The sequence below is a fragment of the Saccopteryx leptura genome, chromosome 1, assembly GCF_036850995.1.
Source record: "Saccopteryx leptura isolate mSacLep1 chromosome 1, mSacLep1_pri_phased_curated, whole genome shotgun sequence".
Taxonomy (NCBI): domain Eukaryota; kingdom Metazoa; phylum Chordata; class Mammalia; order Chiroptera; family Emballonuridae; genus Saccopteryx; species Saccopteryx leptura.
In genome coordinates, this window is record NC_089503.1 from 270176098 (window position 1) to 270202083 (window position 25986).

At 48.2% G+C, this 25986-nt stretch overlaps 1 protein-coding gene and 1 long non-coding RNA gene across 2 annotated transcripts; one reads left to right on the forward strand and one right to left on the reverse strand.

The window, feature by feature from the left end:
• Positions 1-3578: 3578 nt before the first annotated feature.
• On the reverse strand, positions 3579-16294 carry LOC136383289 (uncharacterized). Its single transcript, XR_010747387.1, has 3 exons — positions 16157-16294; positions 14253-14358; positions 3579-4975 (listed from the first exon to the last, which is right to left on the reverse strand). It is a non-coding gene; the product is annotated as an uncharacterized lncRNA (long non-coding RNA).
• On the forward strand, positions 16162-25808 carry IBA57 (iron-sulfur cluster assembly factor IBA57). The gene is made up of 3 exons (XM_066353014.1): positions 16162-16502; positions 19913-20253; positions 20524-25808. Exons 1-3 carry the CDS (start codon positions 16162-16164, stop codon positions 20913-20915), a joined length of 1074 nt encoding a protein of 357 aa, XP_066209111.1. The 3' UTR covers positions 20916-25808.
• The last annotated feature ends 178 nt before the right edge of the window (positions 25809-25986 follow it).

A 25986-nucleotide genomic window follows, 5' to 3' on the forward strand; every position in this document is an offset into this window, starting at 1 on the left:
TCTTCCCTCTCCTCTTCTTTCTCCCCCTCCTTCCCTTTCTCCTCCTCCTCCTCCTCCTCCTCCTCCTCCTCCTCCTCCTCCTCCTCCTCCTCCTCCTCCTCCTCCTCCTCCTCCTCGGTTGGCCGCCCTCCCCCTTGTGAGGGGCAGGAGAGGGAAGGGCACGGTCTGCTCTATATCACTGCCCTTTCCAACCTGAGCCTCTCTCTGTCCGGGGGGTAAGGGGTGTGTGTGTGTGACGGGCCTGGCAACCACAAGAATTCCCAGCTCTGATCAGTAAACCCCGAGGGGTGGGCTGGACTGTGGCTTGAGCACTGCTTTCCACCTCCCACCTGATACAGAGCTACCTTGAGCTGCTCTGGCTCAGGTGCCCAGTTCTTCCTTCCTAGTCTCTCTGGGACCTGGCCAGCACCTCAGAACCAAGGCTGTGGATAGAATGCCTGGCCTCCTCCCTGCTCCCTGCAGCAGGCCAGGTGTGACGCCCAGGGGTGTTGGTCTAGGCTTTGGGGGTACAGTGCTGTCCCTACTCCCTGCAACAGCCAATGGGACTCCTTTCTCATCACCTTTGCCCTAGCGAAGGCAAGGCAGCTGTAGGCTACGCCTCCTCCCACCTAGGAACTCTGGGTCCCAGCGCGTTGGCTGCTTGTCTTCCTCCCACAAGTTTGGAATGGGTCTGCATCCTGCCAAGGGTTTCTGCCCAGGCAGCTGGCTGGGCTGAGGCCCTGGAAAGCAGAAAGAGGGGTAGGTGTAGCTGTGGCCACACCCTCTAAGTTTTGAAGCTGCCTGGCTGGTGCTTTACTTTTGAGACAGACACATTTCTCAAAGATGTCAGTCTCCCTTGCTTCTGGGACCAATACGGTGGTGGTCAGGGGCCGCAGCTTTGTGCTGGGGAAGGAGCTCTGGGCTCCTGCCCAAGGTCTCCCTGTCTTCTAGCCTTCTTCCTAATTCAGATACAGCCTCCCAAATAAAAAGAGTAAAATAAAAAACTAACTTTTAATTGTATGTGTGCATGTGTGATGTGTATGCACGCATAGGTATGTGCATGTAATGTGTGCATGTGTGCTATGTACAAGCACATATGTGTATTCACGTGGTGAGCGCATGCATGTATGTCCATCATTGTCCTCCAGGGACACAGCTAAGCTCCAGGCTTCTCAGAGACACAAGTGCAGTTCAGTGCCAGGCAGAAGGCTGGGCGGGCACTTCCAAGGATGCAGATGGTAAGAACAAAGAGCAGGCTAGGTCCAAACACTCAGAGCTAAGGTTGGCTTGTTGCTCAGGGGACAGAGGGGCACTGCCATCTCAGGCCCCAGCACGATTTGGATGGTGGGCAGAGTCTGCAGTGGTAGTTTTGGTGAGGGGCAGAGGCAGGCAAAGGAGGGGGTGAGGTGGGAAGGGGAAATCAGCTGCTACCAGCAAGGAACCACCTTGGTCTCCACTATCGTGACCCCAGCTGTCTCCAAGCCTCCCTCATGTTCAGGGCAGGTCCTGACAGACTCTCCCAGCTGTCAAACCCTCTCTTTGCTCTAGGGCCAAGCTCCAAGTTGGGGCTGAACCCTGACCCCAACTGCAGCCTACCTCTCTGGTCAGATGCCAAAGACAAGCGGAGTCCCTCTTTTGTGTGGGGTCAGACTGGCTGAGCACCACCCCTAGGTGAGCCCTGTTCCCAGGGGAGTCTTGCCCCCAGGAGAGCCCTACCCTCACAGGAGCCCCTTCCCCAGGGGAACCCAGCTTTAGGAAGTCCTGGGTGATGATGCCAATCTGCATGGAGAGCAGGGGCACACAGCTCACCTCTCCAAAATATGAAAACCCATGGTTCCAGCAGTTCTGCTCTTGGGGCTGTGCTCCTGGCAGGGTCCTCACCAGGAAGGATAGGTCCCTGGTGTTTGGACCATGCTGTCCAGCCATGCCTGGCCCCCAAGGGTGCGAATGGGCGCAGTGAATGGTTGAGCTGGTAGCGATAGACCAGCAACCCCCCTGCTCTCTCCATTCCCCTAGGTCAGCTTCCTGCAGATGGCTCTCCTCTCGGTGGAGGCCCAGGAGGACCTCAAGGGCATCTAGGTGGGGAACAGTGGAACCTGGGGTTCACAACAGCCCTAGTGGTGGGAGAGGGCCAGTGAGGAAGGCAGGCATCCAATCTCAACAGGGCCAGGAGGCTGGCCTGGATCCTGAAGGTCAAGGTTCCCATACCTGCTGGTGAAAGAGCCCACAAGGGTGGGAAATGGGGCATGGGTTCCCCAGCATCCATCTGAAAAGAAGCCAGAAAGCCCAGTGGACGGGGGAGACACTGGGCAGATTTGTGTTTGGGGAAGAACATTCTGGATTTGAGCATTCTAAACAGGATGTCCAGACATTTGTTTTTTCCTGCCCTTGGACTTGGACTCAGGCCGGAGCTTAGGCCACTGCCCTAAGCTGAATCTTCCTGAATCTTTTAGATGGCAGATCTGGGACTTCTGAGCCTTCACAACTGCAGGAGCCAATTCCTTGTAATAAATCTTTGTACATAACAAATTGGTTCTGTTTCTCTGGAAAACCCTGACTAATACACACCCTACCAGCCAGGGCTGGCTAATGGGCATCCAGCTAAGAGGAAGCTGCCCATAAAGGCTCTATTCGGAAAAGTGTCTCCATCAGCTCAGGCTGCATAACACATACCACAGACTGGGGCTTCAACAGACATTTTCCCCAGTCCTGGAGGCTGGCAGCCCTGGACCCAGGTGTGGGCAGGGCTGGTTCCCTGGAAGCCTCTCTCCTTGGTGTGTGGATGGCCATCTCCTCCCTGTGTCCTCCCATGGTCATCCCTCTGTGTGCATGTGTCCTGTCCTCTTTTAAGGATACACTAGTCATATAAGACGAGGGGCCACCTTCAGTCCTCATTTCATTTTAATTACCTCTTTAAAGACTCCATCTTCAAATACAGCCCCATCTGAGGTCCTGGGCATTAGGGCTCCAACCAAAGGTATATGCCAACTGACACTGCGACCACCATGGAGGAAGGCACAGGCCTCCTGTATTTGGAAGAGCTCTGTGAGCTTTTGATGGTGGTTCTGTTGTCACTGGCTGTCCCAGGCCTGGGGAGCCAACCTCTGTGTCATCCATGGTCCCCATCTCTAAGATCAATTCCTTGATGCTATGACACAACTACCATCTCATGCCTGAACCGATACCTGTTGTGGACCATAAATGGCAAAAAGCCATTTTAGATTTGAGGCTTAGCAAAAGGCTAAGTTCTCCCCCCTCCATCTCCATATTTGGCTATGTTGCTGAGTATTTGCACCCACTCCACTTGCTTCCTTGGGTTGCTGGAAGCAATATACATGCCCTTCCTCTGACTCTTTGTTTCAGATGTTGGTAGATTTCACTAATGTATCCTGTTTTTGCCTTGGGAGAGTTCCTGTCTTAGCCTTGGATGTGCAACCTTTATCAAGGTCCTTGATTTGCCTATGGCTATATAATAAAGCAAACTGGGGCTATGGGGCACTTGGATACTGCCAGGCATTTTGAAGAGTCCTCCTGGTCCCATCGTTTTTGTTTTGGTAAGTGTGTTTCCTTAATTCCACACCGTTTTAGGAGCCGTGCTGGTCCGCAGCAGATACCTTAATGAGGGTGGCCATCTCCTCCTCAGACATGGAGTCTCGGGTGCTCAAGTTTGTTCACGCCAAGAGGTGGAGCCCAGCCTGATCATTCAACATGGTACTTTGTGCTCACTTAGCTACTTAAAGGAAACCCCTCTCCGTTTCCATGTCAATGTGGGATGGCCATAAGGATGAAGAGCTGAACCTAGGCACAGAGTGTCCTCCCTGCCCATCCCTGTCCTCTGGCCTGGCTCAGGAGCAGGCCAGCGAGGTAAGTCTCAGTGCCTGCTGGGGTCCCTGGGCTGTGTGGGGTCTGCCCAGGTCCAGGTTGGGGCAGGATCAGATAGAATGGCCTTGTCTCATTTTCATCCGTTTCCATGGCTGGAGCCAGCTCCCTGGCTGCTTAGGGAGACCACAGAAGGTTGCAGGGAGGGGGTGCCATGACACCACCAGAACAGGGCAGCTTCCTTATCCTGCCTTTGGGAAGGTAGTAGGCCACGAGGAGAGAATAACAGGAAACCAACCCTGGTTCAGCAGCATCTGGGCAGTGGGGTTGGACCCCCACACCTGCCATTTTCCAGCTCTCAGTTCCCCACCCCTCCTGATGACTCCAGTCCTGTGGCCTCAGAGGGTGGAAAGCACATATTTGTATCCATCTGTGCTCCAGCCCCTCCGTGGCCCAGAGCTGTGACATGAGAAGCAGCAGAGGGGACTGAGAAAGGGCAGCAGTTAGGTGGTGTTCATGTGCCAGGGTCCCTAATGCAAGCTGGCCAGGCTGCTGCAGAGATCCAGGAAAACTTCCTGGAGGAGAGGACCCAAGGTGGCATCAGCTGGCAGACTCCAGGATAGTTGGGAGGTGCCATCTGTTCCATCCACTGCCATGTGTGTCTCTGGGCACATCAGTGTTGCCATGTGGGGAGGAGATGGAAGGTTCATTTGACATACAGCATTTGAATTAGTTTGCATTTGAACAGACTGGGTGGTGAAGCAGGCTGCACTGGGAGGTCAGGAAGGTTCCAGGTGGCCCCAGGTTGCCTGCTGGCCTTTCCTGTGGCAGGGCCACTGGGAAGCAGGTGTCTGTGCTGGCTGGAGTACAAGTTGACCTGAGGCTGGAGGAATGTGTCCCCCATCCTGTGTTGTCTTCAGGGTTTGGCAGGGAGGTGTTGGGTCACCTTTGGAATGTCCAGCTGTCAGAAGAAAACCTCCTCTACAAAGGGCCAGCATCCAAGGGAGCCACATACAAGTCCTGGCTGGTCACAGCCGGGAAGCCAGCTTAGCAGAACCAGGGGGCTCAAGACAGGCTGCTCACGCCCCTCACCATGCAGATGGTTCTCCTGAGAAATGAGGACTCTCGGGATTTAGGCAGCGTGACTCCAAGGAGGGTCCAGCCCCACAAGTGGGAGCTGCACAAGCAGAGGACCAGCAAGCAGATAGCAGACAGACAGGGAAAAATGTTGACAATTAGTGAATCTAGGTGAAGGTTAGTGCAGTTTATTACTCTTCACAATTACTGTAGGTTAAAATTTTCAAATAGAGCCTGACTTGTGGTGGCACAGAGGATAAAGCATCGACCTGATATGCTAAGGTCGCCGGTTTGAACCCCCAGTCTCGTCTGGTCAGGACACATACTGGAATTGATGCTTCCTGCTCCTCCCCACATCTCTCTCTCTCTCTCTCTCTTTCTCCCTTCTCTAAAGTGAATAAAGATTAAAATAATAAAATGTTAAAAAAATTTTTTTTCAAACAAAGTTGGAGAAATGCATCCACAGATGGTCCAGAGGTGGCATCTGGGCCCAGTCTTAAGGTGGGGCATGTCGTGTGCTTGGAAGGGAGGTGGTCTATTGGGGGGAACGGGTGGGAGGCCAGAGAGAGGCAGAGCTGACTTTGATGAGCCTGGAGGGGAGTGTAGGGCTGTGAGTTCTGTGGGGGAAGAGGCCAGGTGACATGTCATGAGGGGTGTGCGGGTGACACTGAGCCCAGTGGAAGGCGAGCTACTGAGTGCTAGAGCAGCGGGGCTGCAGGGAGATGTGGGAGTCAGGCTTGTACACACACAGTTCAAATACCAAACATGCCAGCAGAGTGCTAAACAGGCAACGGGGTCTGAACTTTGGGGGAAATGCCTGAACTGCAAGCATTAATTGGAGCCTTTCGCTTGTGGACACTATGAAATCATGGAGCTGGATGAGGTGGTGAGGTTGAGGGAGGTGGAAACTTCCCCAAGGACACCCTGATCTTACACTACAGGCCAGCATACCTCTACTTCGAAGGTCTTGAACCAGTGGACTTGGGTGGAAGTGACAGGGAGTGACAGAGCCCAGAAAAATTGTTGTAAGGTACCAAAAGCTGAAAATTGATATTAATATTCTGGGAGGAAAGGTCAGGCTTTCCTATCAGGCTTTCCTGTCCCGCCCCTCCTTTAGGGAGGGGAGGGAATAGAATGTAGACGTTTCTGGCTTGCAAGAACAATAGGTCATTCAATTTTAAATCTAAAATAAAGGTTAACCGAGAAACTTCTCTTTCAATGGGAGACAGAATTTACACACCACCTTGCATTGATTGTAGTTCCTCCCCCCTTCCTAGAATCCTGAGAGTAAAATACCTCTAGGCTAGTGAGGGAACAGGAACCCTGAAAGATTTGTAAGTATCTTTGATTGTGTTACCTTAAAAGTCTAAATGTTTCTGTGTATCCCCTAAACAAATATTGTCAGCTTGTACCCACCTGTGTGTGAGCAAGGGTATATAAACCACCCTTGAACTATTTTTGGCGCTGCACAATTTGGGCCTGCAGATGCCCCGTGTTAGCCACATGTGGCTGGCATATTAATAAATCTCTTCCTCTAATAGACTCTTCAAAATTCATCTGGACTGGGTGTCTCTACTTGAACTCGATGAAATGAGGCACAGTGCCTTTCAGAATCTGGGGTGCGATACTTTATAACAAAATCAGATGGGAGAGAGAGGATACGGACGGACGGGTACAGCATAGGAGGGGTTATGGGCGTTTGTGGCTGGTTTCAATCTGACATCTTGCGGTTTCCTGAGGAGACCAGGAGTGGATGTCAGAGACAGTAGGTTAAAGCAGTGGTCCCCAACCTCTGAGCTGCAGGCTGTGGACCGGTACCGGTCCATGGGCCATTTGGTACTGGTCTGCAGAGAAAGAATAAATAACATACATTATTTCCGTTTTATTTATATTTAAGTCTGAACGATGTTTTATCTTTTAAAAATGACCAGATTCCTTCTGTTACATCCATGTAAGACTCACTCTTTTTTTAATTTTTATTTATTTATTTATTTATTTATTTTTAGAAAGGACAGAGAGAGGGAGAGAGAGAGACAGAGAGAGAGAGAAGGGGGGAGGAGCTGGAAGCATCAACTCCCATATGTGCCTTGACCAGGCAAGCCCAGGGTTTCGAACCAGCGACCTCAGCATTTCCAGGTCGACGTTTTATCCACTGCGCCACCACAGGTCAGGCCAAGACTCACTCTTGACGCTTGTCTCGGTTACATGATACATTTATCCGACCCTAAAGGCTGGTCCGTGAAAATATTTTCTGACATTAAACCGGTCTGTGGCCCCAAAAAGGTTGGGTTAAGGGACAACACATGGGCTCTCCGAATTTCTTTGAAAGGGGAGTGTTCGGTAAACAAGTGTGTTTAGGTTTGCTCCCCTGTATTTTGCACTGGCATGGGGTAGGGCCCTGTGTGTGTGGTCTGCGGAAGGTAGTGGGTGCTTGCCCTCAGGGCGGCAGATTGCAAATTGCAGATTGCCTGCCTGCTTAGGAGGGGCCCCTGTTTCCTGGAGAATGGTCCCCCCCCCCCCCCAGCCTGCTTTGCTGGAGAGTCCAGAGAAATTGAGAGAGAGAGAGAGAGAGAGAGAGCGCGCGCGCACGCACCAGCAAGCGCACTGAGGGGCTTGGGAGCCCTGAGATTTCAGCCTGGCCTGTTTGGGTGGGGAGTGCTGAGGCTGGTGGGGGCCTGTGAGTCGGGGTGAGTCTGGAGAGAGAGGGAAGCCATCTTCCCTGCCTGTTTGCTTGTCTGTCATTAGCAGACTTTATAAATGGGATGGCCCACCGTTTTCTGGCTCCACAGTTCATTTACTGTCGGCCTGATTCCAACATGAATCTGCAACTGCATGGCCACAATAGCAGCTACTGGCCATACAGGGTGCAAACAACTAGGGATTATATTATAGATAATGGGGGGAGTGCTCAAAAACTGTGCTTGGTGTTAAGGACTGAATTATGTCTCCCAATATCCACTTGCAGAATCCCTAAACCCGAGTGACTGTATTTAGATGAGCCTTTAGGAAATGATACCTTAAATGAAGTATGTTGGGTAAACAAAAAATGTTTTTAGGTTTGCTCACTTGCACTGGGGCAGCGCCATGTGTGTATAGTCTATGGAAGGCTGTGGGTGCTTGCCCTCAGGGTGACACATTGCAAATTGCAGATTGCCTCCCTGTTTGGGAGGGGCGGTTGTTTGCTGGAGAAGAGGTTTTATCCTGTTTTGCTGGAGAGTGCAGAGAGTCCAGAGAATGAGTCCAGGTTGTGGAAGCAGAGACCTAGCTGGGCTTGGGAGCCTTGATTTCTGCCAGGCCTATTTGGCTGGGGACTGCTGAGACTGGTGGGGTCCTGAGATGGGAGAAAGGAAAGCAGTCTTCCTGCCTGTATGCTCATCCACCGTTAGGAGACTTTAATAAACAAAATGGCCCATCTTGGGCAAATGAGTTGTAAAATCTGTTATTAGCTGGTTTTGTTCACTCTTTTTGTTAAAGATGGCATTGCCCGTCGCCCAGGTGATAATATTAATGCCCTTCTTGCTGAAGAAGGGACGTGGTTATGCTTATTGTTCGGGGAGGGCTTTCATGCCAAAAGGTTTTAAAAGGAACTAGGAGGCCATTTTGGAAGAGAGTGGCCATGTTCTTATAGAGAGGAGGAGCCCAAGCTATAGCAGGAGAGAGAGAGGCCACGTAGAGCGGAGGAGGCAGCCAAAATGGTGGAATGGGGAAAGGAGAAGCCAGTTCGTGGAAAAGGATATGGGGAACAGAGGTGAATAAAATTGGTGACGCAGAAGCTTTTGATTCTAGGAAAACTCGGATGAGTCAGTAGCTTTGTGAGCACTGAATAAATGGCTTTTGGAGCCCAGTGTGTTTGTTTTTACTTGCTGGCCAAGTGTGAGTCTAGAATAAAGAAAAATGGACCACCAGTTCTTGACCCTGTTGACTCCCTACTGTCTGTCCGAATTGAATGAGAACCTGCATTGGACAGGCAGCTGTGATGATGGCCGCAAATACTGGCCATACAGCCCACCATCTTCTGGCTCCTTTACTGACTGCCTAAATTCAATGAGAACCTGCATGATGACGGTCATGGCCACTGGCTTTACAAGGTACCACCTTAAATGAAGTGATAAGGGTGGAGCCCAATCCCATAGTGAAATATAGAAAAGAAAGGTTTTTAGCAATAGGTAACTTTAAAGCCTGTTAGCATAAGTAACTTCATTTAGCTTTGCTTTCATCTTAAACTCTAAATAACATCAGAACTTAAGTTTAAAACTCCCTATCTCTGGCCTTGAAGTTAGTTTTGTTATAAAGTACCGTACTCCAGATTCTGAAAGGCACCATACCTCTCTCCATTGGGTTTATGTAGAAACACCCAGTCCAGATGAATTTTGAAGAGTTTTATTAAAGGAGGAGATTTATTAAATATGCCGGCCACATATAGGTGACACAGGGCAGCAGACCCAAATCATGCAGTTTCCAATATATCTCAGGGGCCAGTTTATATACCCTTGATCACACATGGGCGGGGGAGAGCATGACATCATGGCACAAGCTGACAACATTTGTTTAGGGCAGGGGTCAGGAACCTTTTTGGCTGAGAGAGCCATGAATACCACATATTTTAAAATGTAATTCCATGTGAGCCATACAATATGTTTAATACTAAATACAAGTAAATGTGTGCATTTTATGTAAGACCAACACTTTTAAAGTACAATAAATCTCTGAATTCTTTTTAATAACGTTGTTATGCTGTTGCTAACCAATGATGAATAAAGTACTTCTTATCATTAATGCGACTTCTGGTGCTGCATGGTTTTGCTGATGGCTTTGTAGTCTGGTTGATACGTGGTGAGGTTAAGCTTCATGCAGGCGTTGAGACTTCCATCCGTTAAACGTGATCGTAGGTTGGTCTTAACGTTCTTTAGATGTGAGAAAGACTGCTCACATGCATACGTAGAGCCAAACATTGTCAGCACAGCAATACTCACACACTGCAGTGTGTGGTATGTGACAGGAAGCACATTCCAAGTTTTGACAATCAGCTGGTCCGCGGGTTGAAGTTTTTTCATTTCTCCCCACTTATGTTTGCTCACCAACTCTGCTTGCTGTCATGCAAGTCTTTCCAAATCTCCATTCAGTGACTTGAACTTATTCACTCACATGTCTGAGGCCTTCAGGTCAGCAATTGTAGCTCAAAATCTCTGACGGAGACACTGGGGATGTAACTCAGGTCGGTGCTGTCCACTGCACACTCTTGTGGATGGGTAATGAACTTAAAAAGACTAGTGCACTCACAGAATTCTCCAAAGCGTGCTTTGAATGACTGCAGGAGATTAGATGTGAAGCCTGCTAGGTGCTGGAGATCAAGATGTTGAGCAGAGTCGCTTACTGTGCATGCATCTTTAAACTCTCCCAATATTTCAAAGTGTGGTAAATGACCCGTTTCAATGTCAGCGATGAAGAGTTCCATCTTGTTTTCAAATGCAAACACTGCTTGTTGAAAAGATAAGACTGTATTTCCAACGCCTTGCATTTTCACATTGAGCTGGTTCAGATGTTCAGTCATGTCCACGAGATAGTAGAACTTCAGGAGCCACTCAGTGTTAGCTAACTCAGGATGCTCAACGTTTTTCATTTCAAGAAAACTCAGGATTTTGCGCAGACAAGCTGCAAAACAGCTGAGCACCATCCCTCTTGACAACCAATGCACATTGCTGTGCAGAAGCAGACCAGGATAATTATTCCCAACTTCATCCAGCAGTGTTTTAAACTGGTGATCATTTAAAGCTTGGGCAATAATAAATTGACCAACCGAATGACCAGCGATATCACCTCACCAAGCTGCTCGCCACACATGTGAGCACAAAGCGCCTCCTGATGTAGGATGCATTGAAAACTTAGGATGGGTCTCTTTTCATGTTCACGAAGAAGCGCTAAGAATCCTCTGTTTTTCCCCACCATGCACAGAGCACCATCAGTACACACTGAAATAAATTTATCCATCAGTAGATTTTTTTCTTTAGTGAACTCAGTGGAAGACTTGAATAAATCCTCCCCTCTTGTTGTCTCTTTCATAGGCAAAACAGCAAGACTTTCCTCACGTAGTGTGTCACCGACAGCATACCTTGCAATCATGCTTAACTGGGATAAATGGCTTACATCTGTTGACTCATCCAAAGCAAGAGAAAAGAATGGTGCTGCATTTATGTCCTTCACCTTCACTTGTGTTGCCTCAATTTGATTTGCCATCATGATGGTACGATCGTGAATAGTTTTTGCCGACAGAGGCATGTCTTTTATTTGTTTGATTATCTTGTCTTTATCCGAAAAGTTGTCAAAAAGTTCATTGGCAACATCAAGCATGAATGTTTTGGCATACTCCCCATCTGTGAATGGCTTTCCGTTTCTCACAATTGTTAAAGCACCAGCAAAGCTAGCCAAATTTCAGTTACCTTGTTGGGTCCAAACACGGAGTTGCTGCTGACTAGCTTGCACTCTGCACAGTAGCTCTTCACATGCTTTCTTCCTGCTGTCCCTGCTGGATATTTTGATGCAAATGTAGTATGGCGTGTATCGAAGTGCCGCTTTATATTTGACTGTTTCATCAATGCAATTTTATCATTGCATATTAGACACACTGCAGAACCTGCTCTCTCCATACAGGCGAATTCCTCTGTCCATTCCTGCTGGAAAGTACAATACTCCTCATCTTTTTTTCTTTTAGCCATCTTCTTCGTCAAAAGGGTTTCTGCAATTAGCTAGTTGACTACTTAATTAAAAGGAGGGAAGTTTACTTCCTGACCTCACAACGACCCATGTACATTATGCATTATCCAATAAAAATTTGGTGTTGTCCCGGAAGACGGCTGTGATTGGCTCCAGCCACCCACAACCATGAACATGAGTGGTAGGAAATGAATGGATTGTAATACATGAGAATGTTTTCATATTTTTAACGTTATTATTATTTTTATTAAAGATTTGTCTGCGAGCCAGATGCAGCCATCAAAAAAGCCACATCTGGCTCTCAAGCCATAGGTTCCCCACCCCTGGTTTAGGGGGATATACAGGAACATTAAGACTTTTAAGGTAACACAATCAAAGATGTTTACAAATCTTTTTGGGTTCCTGTTCCCTCACTAGCCTAGAGGTATTTTACTCTCAAGATTCCAGGAAGGGGGAGGAACTACAATCAGTGCAAGGTGGTATGTAAATTCTGTCTCCCATTGAAAGAGAAGAAGTTTCTCCGTTAACCTTTATTGTAGATTTAAAACTAAATGGCCCATTGTTCTTGCAAGCCAGAAACATCTACACTACATTCTTCTCCCTCCCCTCCCTAAAGTAAGGACGGGACAGGAAAGCCTGACCTTTCCTCCCTGAATATCAATATTAATTTTTCAGCTTTTTGGTACCTTACAATAGTTTCGCCAAATTGCAGAGGTGTCAGGGGTGGGTCGTACATCCTAGAATGTTTAGAAATGTTTTTGTTAGGTATATGAAACATTTATCACTGCTGTGTTATCACCTTCAAAGTTTATAGTCGTAATATGTAGAAATATTTTTCCTTTAAATTGATCCTATGGATAAACATTGTAACAAGACAGTAAAATTTAATGAGCTTGTTAGTGAGATTAATAAATATGGTTTATTGCTTTTGTACCATGCTTCGCTGAGCTCCCCCTCCTTCCCATACCCCAACCAGTGTGTGAATTTGTCTTTAAAAGCTAGCCCCAAATTGTGCTTGGGGCTGCATGATTTGAATGACTTAGGTCTCTGTGTGGTTGCTGGCTTTAAAATAAAGACTTCTTAATTTGGCTACTTAATTATGTGGCAAAATGTCTGTTTTCACTGTTTCAATACAATAGAACTAGTGTCCTTACGAGAAGAAACACAGGAGTGAGAGAGGGCTATCTGTGCACAATCAGAAGAGAGGCCTGATCAGAAACCTGCCCTGATGGCACTCAGATCTTGGACATTCTCTCCCAGCCCAGGACTTCCCTCCTGGGCTGGGAGAGAATGAATGTCTTGTTAAGCCACCAAGCACATGTAGTGTTTATTATACAGCCTGAGCTGAGACAGGTAAACAGCATGGAGATTTTTTCAAAATTATTTTTTAAAGATTTAACTTATTTATTTTAGAGAGTATAGAGGTAGAGAGAGAGAGAGAAGGGAGTATTTATGGCCAGTAGTTGCCATAGTCGTGACCATGTACATGCAGGTTCACATTGGATTCGGGCAGATGGGAAAGAAACAGTGGAGCCAAAAAATGGTGGATCATTCCTTTATTAAAGTCTCGCACCAGCTGATGAGCTGTTGTAAGGTACTAGAAAGCTGAAAAATTAATGTTGATATTCAGGGAGGAAAGGTCAGGCTTTCCTTTCCTTCCTTTGAGGAGGGAAGGGAGAAGAACGTAGAAGTTTCTGGCTTGCAAGAACAATGGGTCATTTAGTTTTAAATCTACAATAAAGGTTAATGGAGAAACTTCTTCTCTTTCAATGGGAGACAGAATTTACATACCACCTCACATTGATTGTAGTTCCTCCCCCTTCCTAGAATCTTGAGAGTAAAATACCTCTAGGCTAGTGAGGGAACAGGAACCCTAAAAGATTTGTAAATATCTTTGGTTGTGTTACTTTGAAAGTCTTAATGTTTCTGTATATCTCCTAAACAAATGTTGTGAGCTTGTGCCATGATGTCATGCTCTCCTCCACCCGTGTGTGATCAAGGGTATATAAACAGCTCCTGAAATATTTTGGGGGCACACGATTTGGGTTTGCTGCCCCGTGTAAGCTATATGTGGCTGGTTTATTTAATAAATCTCCTTTAATAAAACTCTCCAAAATTCATCTGGACTTGGTGTTTCTACGTAAACCTGATGGAGTGAGGTATGGGGCCTTTCAGAATCTGGGGTACAGTACTTTATAACAAGCAAACACACAGGGAAAACACTTCCCTCTTCATTCAGAGTTCACAAAGCCCTGACACATTATCTGGTTCCACAACCAGGAGAATCTTCTCTGGTTTCTCCTAGAATCAAAAGCCCCACCAGTCTTAGCAGAGCTCGCAAAGCCCTTCACCTCTGGTTCCCCATCTGCACGCCTTCTCTTTCCCTGCCAACATGGCTTCTCTCTCAGCACTCTGCATTCTCTCTGCTCTAACTCTGCAAACATGGCTTCTTTCTGCCTCTTCTCTCCTTTTTAAAACTTTCTGGTGTGAAAACCTCTCCTCCAGCACATGTTAGCAGGAAGGTAATTTGCAATTTCACAGACCACATATATCTGGTGCTGCCCAGCCCCCAATGCAAACTATAAGCAAGCAAACATAAAAATCATATTTTACAAACTTATTTGACCAACAGAGGAGGAGCAGAAAGCATCAACTCCAATATGTACCTTGACCAGGCAAGCCCAGGGTTTCAGGTTTCAAACTGGCAATCTCAGCGTTCTAGGTCGACACTCGATCCACTGCGCCACCACAGGTCAGGCAGCATGGAGATTTCTGGAAAAATTAAACACAGAATTACCATATGACCCAGCAACTCCATTTGGGGTATATACCTGTGATACTGTGATTTACAATAAGAAATATATATTTGGTCTTATACTGTTCCTGGTACAGAGCTCCTAAAACCCTTGGAGTTTCCTGTGATGAGAGCCATAAAGGTGTCTTTTATTATATTAACAAAATGACTTTTGTAAAACCCCTAAGGATGGGAGCTGGGAAACCAACCAGTGATTAGAAGTTTGGAACTTTCAGTTCTACCTGTTGACCTGGAGGTAGGGGAGAGGTGCTGGAGGCTGAATCAGTCACCAATGGTCAGTGATTTAATCAACTGTGCCTGTAATGAAGCCTCCATGAACATCTTAAAGGATGGGTGTCGGAGAGCTTCCCAGTTGTTGGACATGTGGAAATGCAGGAAGAGTGGTGGGCTCAGAGAACATGGAAGTCCCTCGTCCCTTCCCTACACCTGGCCCTGTGCATCTCTCCCATCTGGATGTCCCTGAGTTACATTCTCTATGATAAGCGGGTGAATGTTCCTCTGTGAGCCACTCTAGCGAATTAATGGAACCCAAGACAGATTTGTGGGGACCACCAATCAGAAGCACAGGTCACTCACCTGTGGAATCTATGCTATCTCTAGACAGTGTGAGGCAAACAAGTGTGCTGTGTTTGCTCACTTTGTACTTTGCCTGATTGGCGCATGAGCACAGGGCAGCACCTCGTGTGTATAGTCTATGTGAGGCTGTGGGTGCTTGCCCTCAGGATGGCAGATTGTAGATTATGGATGCCTGCTTGCTTGGGAGGGGCCACTGTTTGCTGTTGTTTGCCGGAGAAAGCCCCCCCTCCCCAGCCTGTTTTTGCTTGGGGGTCCTGAGAGAGAGAGGGAAGCAGTTTTCCCTGCCTGCTTCTCTTCTGCTGTTGCAAGACTCTAATGAATGGAATGGCCCTCCATCCTCCAGCTCCTCAGTTCCTTCACAGTCTGCCTGAATCCAATGGGAACCTGTAGGGCACCAGCCTTACAGATAGAGTCCCAAGTGGCTTAAATTATGGGACACCTAGCTGTGTTGCAGAAGTGCTTTGTGTGTGGAACCCCCACCCCCACACATTTGGTGATCAGAAGTGTCATAAGTGTTAAACTATACACAGATATGTGCAGTTTCCTTACACAATACCAAGAGCAGGGTCTTGAAGAGATATCTGCACACCCGTGCAGCACAGTAGCCAAGGGGTGGAAACCACCCAAGTGTCCATCAACAAGATAACAGATAAAACATAAGGGGTTGTTATTCAGCTTTAAAAAGAAGGAAAAACTGACATATAGAGGATGAGCCTGGAGGACATCATTCACAGTGGCATCTCACAATCACAAAAGAATAATACCACGTTATTCCTCTCATATATAAGTCTCCAGGGGAGTCAGGTTCACCAAGACAAAGTGGAGTGGGTGGTGGGGGTAACAGGGACTGAGGAAAGGGTGGGGAGTAGACTTGAATGGGTATGATGTTTCAATCTGGGAGAATGAGAAAGTGCTGGCTAGTGGGGATGGCTGCACGACAGTGGGGATGCGCTTAATATCCCTGACCTGTGCACCTGAAAATCCACAGGTAGGCCAGCACAGGTGCGCCCAAAGCCTGGAACAGCATCCAGTCCAGGGAACGGGTGAGGCGGGGCGTGGCCTAACGGACAGCCCGAGGCTCCACCCACCCACGTCCCGCGCATGTTTCGCCCGCCGCCAGGGGCCGCTACGGTACCCACCCACCACCCGGGCAGCTCCTTCGCGCCGCCTCACTTGTACCCAAGATGGCGGCCGCGGTGCTGTCTCGGGGCGCGGCTCTAGGGCAAGGCGGCCCTGTCTGGCGCTGGCGGCTGCGCGCAGTCTCAAGGTACCGTCTGACTCACGGCTCGGGTGGTCCCGGCGGAAACCGTGCTGACGGCGTGGCCTGGGCCTACTTCCCGCTGGACGAGCGTGCCCTGGTGCGCGTGCGTGGGCCGGACTCGGCCCCTTTCCTCCTGGGGCTGCTGACCAATGACCTGCCGCTTCCGGGTCCTGCGAACGGTGCGGCTTCGTCCCAGACGCGTGCGGCCTACGCTCACTTTCTCAACGTCCAGGGACGCACACTGTATGACGTCATCCTCTATGGGTGAGCGCGGAGTGTGGGGAGATGGGTAGCGGGCGGAAGAGGCACTCCAGGGCAGGGGCCTTCGGGTGGGGGGGCTTCTGATCTTTTACTGCGGGTTAGTGTTTGCCTTTTCCAGAATGTCAGATAACCTGATTGTACAGTAGGCAGCCATCACCAGTTGATTCCTTTCACTTAATAATACACACTTAGGTTTCCTCTACGTCTTTTTCATGGCTTAACAGCTGACTTCTTTTCAGTGCTGAATAATAGTCCATCGCATGGTTGTAGCAGTTTAGTTATCCATTCATCTACTGAAGGACATCTTGGTTGCTCCCCAGTTTTGGTTATTATGAACAAAGCTGTAGTAGACATCTGTGTGTAGGTTTTTACGTGGACATAAGTTTTCAACTCCTTTGATATCAAGGAGCACAGTTGCTCATAGGAGTATGTTGAATTTTGTAAGAAAACCACCTGTCTTCCAAGGTGGCTGCACCAGTTTGTCTTCTCACCAGCTCCTGTTGCCCCATATCCTCACCCATATTGGATGTTGGCCATTCTAATAGGTGTCACATGATAGCTTGCTATTTTAACTCCCTGAGGACATGTGTTGGGGAGCATCTTTATGGTTCATTTGCCATCTGTGTACATCTCTGGTGAGGTGTCTGTTAAGGTCTTTGGCCCACTTTTTAATCAGGTTTTTTATTTTCTTATTGTTGGGTGTAACTGGTTTTAGTGTGTTCTTGATGGCAGTCCTTTGTCAGAAAAGACTTTTAAAATCTTTTCTCCCAGTCTGTGGCCTGTCTCCTCTCTGACAGGGCTATAGTTTTTGAAGATGTTTTCTTATTCTGACCATGGGTTTGGTTTTCTGGGTCTCCCACCTCCTGATGGAGGCCTTCCTCACAATGCTCCCAACTACTGTGGCTTTTGTGGGAGGCCCTGATGTCTGTGTGTCAGTCTCTGAGGGCTGTTTTGTCTGAGTTGCTGCCTGGGTTCAGATGGTTCCCCCCTCCCTTGTTTCCAGTCATGCTGTCTCTACCTCTACCCAAGATTTTAAAAATATGAATCCACATGGTTAAAAAAAAAACAACCCTAAGAATGTTAAATGGCTTAGCATGGAAAGTGCTGCCTCCCTTTTCACCCACATGGACCCATCCTCCCCAGAGGCAGCTCCTTTTTAAAAAACTTTTTATTTTGATATAGAGTCACTGAAGCTGCAAAAATAAAAAAAATTAAAAGTACAGGAGGTCCTATGCTCTGAAATTAGTACCTCAAGTGGCAGCATCTTACCTGCAGTGTCCAGGGGATGGACACTGGCCAACCATGGAGACCTCAGGTTCCTCAGATTCCAGGTGCTTGAGCGTGTACAAGTGCAGGTCTCTGCGATTTGACCACACCTGTGTACTACCCATGTGACCTCAATCAAGACACAGCTAAGCTATATCCACCAGGCTCCTTCCTACCCCCTGTAGGCAGTCTCCCTTGCCATCCCCTCAGGCCAACAGCCCCTTGCTCATTCTCCCGCCATCTCTCTGATTGTGGTGTTTCAGGAATGTTGTACAAATGGTCATTGCCCATAGTGCCCTTCAGCTCTGTCTAGCTGGTATCAATGGTTCTTCCCTTGCTGAGTGTAGTAGAGGGGATGAACCACAGTCTGTTTAACCTTTCACTCTCTGAAGGGCAGTTTGGTGTCACTTTTTGGCTGTTCTGGACAAAATTGCTACTAATATTTGTATACAGACGGGTTCTTGTGTGAACACAAGTTTCCATTTCTGTGGGTTAAGTGCCCAGGAGTGCAGTAGAGGGTCAGGTGATAGCTGATGTTTAGTTGTATAAGGACCTGTCAACTCTTTCCTGGAGCTGCTGTGTTTACATTCTTGCCAGCAATACTGAGTGGTCAGCATCACACGTACTTACCAGCGTGGGGTGGTACTGTTTTTATTTCAGCTGTTCCGACTGTCTGGTGTCCCTGTTGGTTCTGATTTGTGCTTAAGGCCGGAGGAATGACTATGAACTTCTTTCTCTGTGCTTATTTGCATAAACTCCTCTGAACTCTTCTAGCTGTTACTTCTGGCTGCTCAGCTGATCTTATTTTTGCGTTGTGTGAGAACATTTAAGAGGTGAAGTGCTGAGATCAGCTCAGCAATGGGTGTGCACGAAGGGAAGGTGCTACTGGACTTAAGAAAACACACACACAAGACACAACATAGAGAAAAGATAGGTACAGGGAACTCCCAGCTTCTAAGACTGAGAGCCCAGATCTCTGCAGCCTCATCGTATTTATTCATTTTTTGCTCATCAAGCAAATTAGCAGAGCCTGGGTCAAATTAGCCTTCAGGTATGTTGGGAAAAGGCCATAGAGATCAGCTGCTTCCTTTAAACAATCTTACTAGTGCTTGCCGGGGCAGCATTCTGCCCCCGCCAAATTTGACGTTCCTAAGTCCGCACCAAAGACTTGTTTCAGGGCAGCATTCTATGGCCATTTTCCTACAGTGAGGGGTCCGCCCGACTTGCTGTAGCAGGTGTCCTTCCCCACTCTCTGCACACCATTACTTTGTCCTTAGTGGACCCATGGCCACTGGTTATGTGAGACGAGGATATGGACACAACAGGGTATGTGTGTAGGGTCCACTGAGATCTGGCATACCAGTTGATTGGCTCTGGGAGAGGCTGGGGGAAGCTGATCACCTTTTCCTTTTCTCCCTGCTCCAGGAATTCCTACTCACCTACTCACTTCCCTATCTCAGCTGCCACCACAGTGGGATGTTGTTCAATCCACGTCTGCAGCTGGGACCCCAGCTGTGCCTGGAGAGATCCATCTATCCCTGCCTGCCCCAACCCTTCCTCCTTTCTCAGGCTGTACTAGCCTCTCCTCTTTGCTTTGTTGTCTGAGGAGCTTCCCGGTTCCCTGGCCAGCACATCAGAACCCTGGGCTGAATCACATGGACATGGGCTGCCTGGAGTGTGGGTTAGAATGGCTCTCGGGCTTGCTTTGGGAAAGGGGTAGGTTAGTGTGGCTGGGTATGGCCTCAGGGTTCAGAGTGCCTTTCCTGAAATCTGGATGCGCCTCCGCTCACTCCCCTTCCCCTATTCTAGCCCTAGGATGCTGGTTTCTCGGTGGCTCCTGGGGCAGGAGGAGGCGGGTCCTGTTCTCAGGGTGACTGATGGCACCTTCCCACCTCACATTGAGCATGGGACACCATTGTGGTCCCTGGGCCCACTCTCCACATGTTGGCCCTTGGCACTTTGTGTCTGTGCTCATGGCCGGGTGGGAAGGGCACAAAGGAGTCCCGTGGTGGCTGGGGGGGTCACCTGTGTGCACCACACTGTACATTGGAACCAGAGAATTGGGGGGCCATGGCCTGGCTCTGCATTACAATGCCCTGCAACCCCCTTATCCCCCTGCCGCCATGTGCTGCTGTCTCTCCCTACAGGCTCCCAGAGCATGCTGACCAAGCGCCCACCTTCCTCCTGGAGTGTGACAGTTCGGTGCTGAGTGCTCTGCAGAAATATCTGGTGCTGCACAAGATTCGGCGGAGGGTCACTGTGGAACCACGCCCTGAGTTGTGCGTTTGGGCCGTGCTGCCAGACACACCTGAGGCTGTGGATGGGGCTGTGCCGCTGCCAGAGCACCAGGGCACTGCCATCCTTGCCCGCGATCCTCGCACTACCCACATGGGCTGGCGGCTCCTCACCCAGGATGAGGGTCCAGCCCTGGTGCCCAGGGGCCAGCTCAGGGATGTCTGGCATTATCATCGGCACCGGTACCAGCAAGGTATGGGGGTGCCAGGTGGGACCAGCCAGGGACAGCAGGGATGGAGTGGAAGGAGCTGGAATCTGGGAGGAGCCAGCGGGGAGAGATGGTTGGGGACTGGGTAGAAGGTTTGTCAAATAGGATTGAAGGCCAGACAGCCTGCTCACCAGGGGACAGGGTGGGGTGGGGATATTACAGAGTTGGGAGGGACCATGCCTGTCTCCCTTAGCTGAGCCCTTGCTCTGGGGAACTCTCAGCTCTCAGGGAGTTTCTCCCTTTCTATTCTCGTAGGAGTTCCTGAGGGGGTCCACGATTTGCCTCCAGGTGTGGCCCTGCCCCTGGAGTCCAACCTGGCCTTCATGAATGGGGTCAGCTTCACCAAAGGCTGCTACGTGGGCCAGGAGCTTACAGCCCGCACCCACCACATGGGTATCATCCGCAAGCGTCTCTTCCCTGTGCAGCTCTCAGGCCCCCTCCCAGCTGGCGGTATCACCCATGGCACCACGGTGCTCACTGAGTCTGGACAGGCTGCCGGAAAGTATAGGGCAGGCCAAGGGGACGTGGGGTTGGCCCTGCTGTATTTGGAGAAAATCAAGGGCCCTCTCCACATCAGAACCACAGGGAATGGTTGGGTGGCCCTGACCATATCTGTGCCAGACTGGTGGCCTGCAGCCACCAAGTAGTTCAAATGTCTCTGTGCTCCCACAGAGCGCCTCTGTCCCACTGCACACTGTGAAAAGCAGCCTCCTTGGAAGGGCCCTGAGTGTACGTGGGGCTGTAGGAGTGGCAGGCATGCTGCTGGGCCAGGCCTTTCCATCCACTGTGCTTCCCAGAGAGGCGCCAGCTTCTCCTGGTGGGTCTGTGTTGGCGGTGGCAGGAGAAGTTCCTGTGCCTGGCTGTGCTGAGCCAAGCCCCATTTCCAGCAGACCCTGGATGAGGTTCCAAACTGTGTTGGTCTGGAGGCCATTAGTCTATCAGCCAAGGACAAGAGCTGGAAACTGCACTCGTGGGCCTTCTCCTGCTGCCCACACCGTTCAGTCTGTTCCCGGGCAGCCTGGCACCAAGGCAGTGTAGCCTCCCGTGATGGCAGGGGGCAGGGGGCTCTGGGAATTGTCTTCCATGTGGGCTTGAGGATATCTCAGGCCAGGAACCATGTGTGGCAGGTGCAGATGGAGGCATGTGCTGCTCACAAGCACCACAGAAGTTTCTCTAAATGCATCTTTGTGCTCAGGGCACTTGGTTGTGGCAGCCCTGGGAACATGTCACAGCAGGCACTGCAGCTCCACAGCATCAACCCCTTGGTGGCTTGGGCAGCCCCGTCCTCCTCTCAGAGCCCGCATGCAGAGAGGAGCTTCTGCTTGGTTTACTACTGCTGTTTTCTGAGGTGGCCATGCCTCCAGGGTAAGAAGACCACTTGTTTCCACCTTTAAGCCACTGAAGTCCATCCTCCCACTGCAGTGTTATTGTCGTTACATGTGACCCACCAGTGTCCCAGAGTGACTATTAAAGTTTGACCCACAGGCAGCTCATATGGAAACTGCTTTCATTTGGTGAAAGGTGCTGGGACTTAGTTTTGGGAAGACTAGATACATTGAGAAGCTCTCCCTCAAACAGCCAAACATACCAGTTAAAATAATTTAGCAGAGTTCCTTGGTTGGCTGGGCTGACAAGAAGGATAGATGCCTCAGAAGCCAGGACTCTGAGCTCTGGCCTAAGGCCCAGGGCAGGAAGACAGCCAGACCCACCCTGGGAGAGCTTGGGGAAGGAGGCAGCCTGGTGCTAGGCAAGCAGCAACACCCTGCCAAGAACCTGCAGCTTTGCAGTTGCCTCAGGAGGAGATGGGGTGGCACCCAAGGGGAAGGCGGCCCACAGCAGAACTAAGGCATTGAAATTCAGGGAGATGGGGAGGGCCCAGCCAGCCAGCTCCCCAGGGCAAGGCTCCCCCTCATGCAGTGCTGCCCCCTAACACTGAGAGCAGGTGATCAGGCTGGGCTGTGTTCTGATGCATGTTTCCTGGGTAAAGGAAATTAAACAAGGTTTGTCAGCTTCAGGACAAGAATGGCATGGTCCTCACAACATGTAAATACAGGACTTAAGCCGCGTGCTGATGGCCAGAGCAATCACCTCTCGCTCTGCCTTTGGCACTCTCTTTACTTCTGTCTTCATTTGCTGAAAATTTAGCCCACTGACTGTTCTTTACACTGACTCTGAGACATTGGCTCAGGAGTCCAGTTTCCTTGCATTGAGGTGACAAGAGCTTGGAGGCCAGCCTTGCAGGCCAGACCATCCCTGTTGGGTGTATGTGCTTCCACAACTGGTATCTGCACTGTGCACTAAAGACACCCAGCAACAGAGCCATCAGCATGAGCCTGAGCCGTGAGAAAGTGGGAAAGGAGGCGGGCCATGGGGTGTTTTCAGCACAGGACAATTACAGAATTGTCTTCGGGGTTATCCAGGTAACAGGGACTTTAAAATATTTGGTTCAAATCCAAGTACGTGTTCCTCATTCTACTTTGGTGCTTTTAGAAGGAGGCTGCCACACATAGACACACCATGCCAACTTTCACAGGAGCTCACAGAAGGCTCAGCCTCTAGTAATTCCAGAGCGGCTGCCCAGGGCAAGTTGGGTTCAGTCTTCATATCTTCCTCCAACTTCATAAACCCTGATCCATGAGAACTGGTCCAGACACCTGGAGTGCTAGTTTTCACATCTGCTTTAATTTGTTTTATAAAAAGTATAAAGTTCTGGCCTGGCCTGTGGTGGTGCATTGGATAAAGTATCCACCGGGAATACTGAGGTTGCCAGTTTGAAGCACCAGGCTCGCCTGGTCAAAGCACAGGTGAGAAGCAACTACAAGTTGATGCTTCCTCTTCCTCCCCCCTTGTGCCTCTCTCTCCCCTGAAATGAATAAATAAAAGCTTAATATATATATATATATGAATAAATAAAAGCATATATATATGTGTGTGTGTATATATATATATATATATATATATATATATATATATATATATATACACACACACACACACACAGTAATACCTTGGTTTTCATTGACTTCAGTTCTTGTCGGTTTCGCTTTTCATCGATTTTTCTGTGAAAATTTGTCTCGGTTTTTATCGATTGCCTCGGATTTTGGTCGGTGTGCCTATGTGACCTCGCTGATAATTTTGTGAAAACAAAGGGTGACCCCCACGTTCTGCTCAGTGTGATGTTTCTCATTGTGTGAACATCACCTATACACGTCTAGCCAAACAATTCCATTATTTTCCAGTGTTTCTGTGCTTTTTTTTATTGATTGCGAGTGCTAATACTACAATTACATGTAAGTGAAGGAAAGTGACACCAGATAGTGCCTTGATACCTAAGGTCCTTATGGAGGGGATTCCCTTTCCAAACAATAATATCTGCACCTCAGTCTCCCCTCCTCGCCATCTTCCATACACCAAGAAGAGTCTTCAGAAAGGTAAATGCCGTGTTAAATGTTCATTTATTCTTTACATTAGTCTTTTATATTTGTTATATTAATTTCTTATTTTTAGTATTAAACACTACATTTATTCTCTATAAAATGTGTTTTTGGTATGTATTTTGGAGTGTCTAGAGTGGATTAATTGGATTTACATTGATTCATGTGGAAATAATTGCCTCGGTTTTAGTCACTTTCAGATTTTGTTGACTGTTTTTGGATGAATTATCGACGAAAACTGAGGCATCACTGTGTGTGTGTGTGTGTGTGTGTGTGTGTGTGTGTGTGTGAAGTTCTGAAAAATAGGTGGTCATAGTAAAAAAAAAAAAAGAAGTAGCCTTGGGTAGTAGTGTTTCTAAGAGCCTGAAGTGCTGGTGTAAACCTTCCAGCAAAACCGTCGTCTGGCTCAAGCCGCACATGGAGGAGGCTCTAAGGAATGAGTAACCTTCATGCTGAAAAACCAGAGAACCCAGGAGCACTCAGCCCCAGAGAAACAAGGGTTAGCAGAAAAACAGTCAAGTCCACACATTTTCAGACACGAAGTAACCAGTAACATAGTATGAAAAATGTATATTTAATATATCTGAAGAAATAAAATAAGGAATTTAATATTAGCAAGAAGCAAGAGACTGAGAAAGAATCAAAGAGGATTTCTAGAAACAAAATCCTTTTTTTTAGCCCTGGCTGGATAGTTGGAAGTGTAGTGCTTTGTCAGTTCAATCCCAGTCAGGGTACATACAGGAACAGTTTGATGTTCCTGTCTTTCTATCTCCTTTTCTCTCTAAAATCAATAAAAAATAAATAGAAAAAAATAATTTTTAAAACTCCATGGATATATTTTTCAGAGAATTAGGAAATTTTGATCTGAAAAATGACCCTATAATTAAGAGATGGTCTTAGAATGAGCCCAGAAAGAGGTGGAAGTGTGGATGAGGTGATAAGCTGGGCAGAGAGAAAGTCTGTAACTGACCTAAGGTGGCAGACGTTCCAGAGGAGAGGAAAGGACCGGGGCATGGGCGATTTGCACGGAAATGGTGGCCGAGCACTTCCAGAATGGATGGAAGCCGTTCTTAGATTTAGGAATCCCAGTAGGTCGGTGCCCAGTAGTATAAATAAAAAGCTCTACCTACTCATATGTTAGTGAAAATGTGTAGTTCCAAAGATAGAAAATCATTTAAAACCTGGTTTATAAAAGGGAAAGGGAGTATCTTGCATATACTGAAAGAAAAACAACTATCAGCCCTGCAAAACTGTCATTAAAATCATAACCGTTTGTGACAACATGGATGGACCTAGAAGGTATTATGCTAAGTGAAATAAGACAGACAAATACCATGTGACTTTACTTATATGTGGAATCCAAACAAAATAAAAGAACAAACAGAACAGAAACAGACCCCCACAGAGAGCAGCCTGATGGTTGACACAGGAGTGGCACTGGCGGCTGAGTGGAAAGGTGAAGGGAGTAAGAAGTACAGATCTGTGGTTAGAGAATAGTCATGGGGATGCAGCGTGCAGCACAGGGAACAGAGTCAATAAAAGTGTAATACTTGAAATATTGGGATCATTTTGTAAAGTATATACTTGTGTAACTATTATGCTGTATACCTAGAACTAATAAAAATAGCATTGAATCTAAATATAATTGAAAAATAAAATTAAAAAATATGTACAGTACCATAAAAAGGATTGGATCAAAATAAGAATTTTTGTATGTGATATTGTGATTTATAATGAAATGTATATTTGCTCTTTTTCTTCCTCCTGGCATAGAGCTCCTAAAATCCTTAGAATTTTCTGTGGTGAGAGTGATAAAGGTGTCTTATTCATAACAATCCCCTGTCAGCCACCCCTGAGTTTGTGTGAATGAAGTGATTTTGGAAAGCCAGGAAAACCAACCATGTGATTAGAGGGCTGGAGCTCGTGGTCCCTCTCCCGGTTGGTGGACATGTGAAGCTGTAGGGAGTGGTGGGCTCAGAGAGCGTCGAAGTCCCTCACCCTTCCCCATACCTGGCTCTGTGCATCTCTCCCATCTGGATGTTCCTGAGTTACATTTTTTTGTAATAAACTGGTGACCTAGTTAAGTAAAATGTTTCTGAGTTCTGAGAGCTGCTCTAATTACTGAATCAGAGGAGGGGGTCATGGGAATACCTGGATTTGTAGCCAAGTTGGACAGAAGTATTGGTGGCCTGTGCACCCCATTGGGATTGGCTTCTGAAGTGGGAGTATTGTGGGCTGAGTCCTTGACCCTGTGGGGTCTCACACTAACTCTGGAACTTAGTGT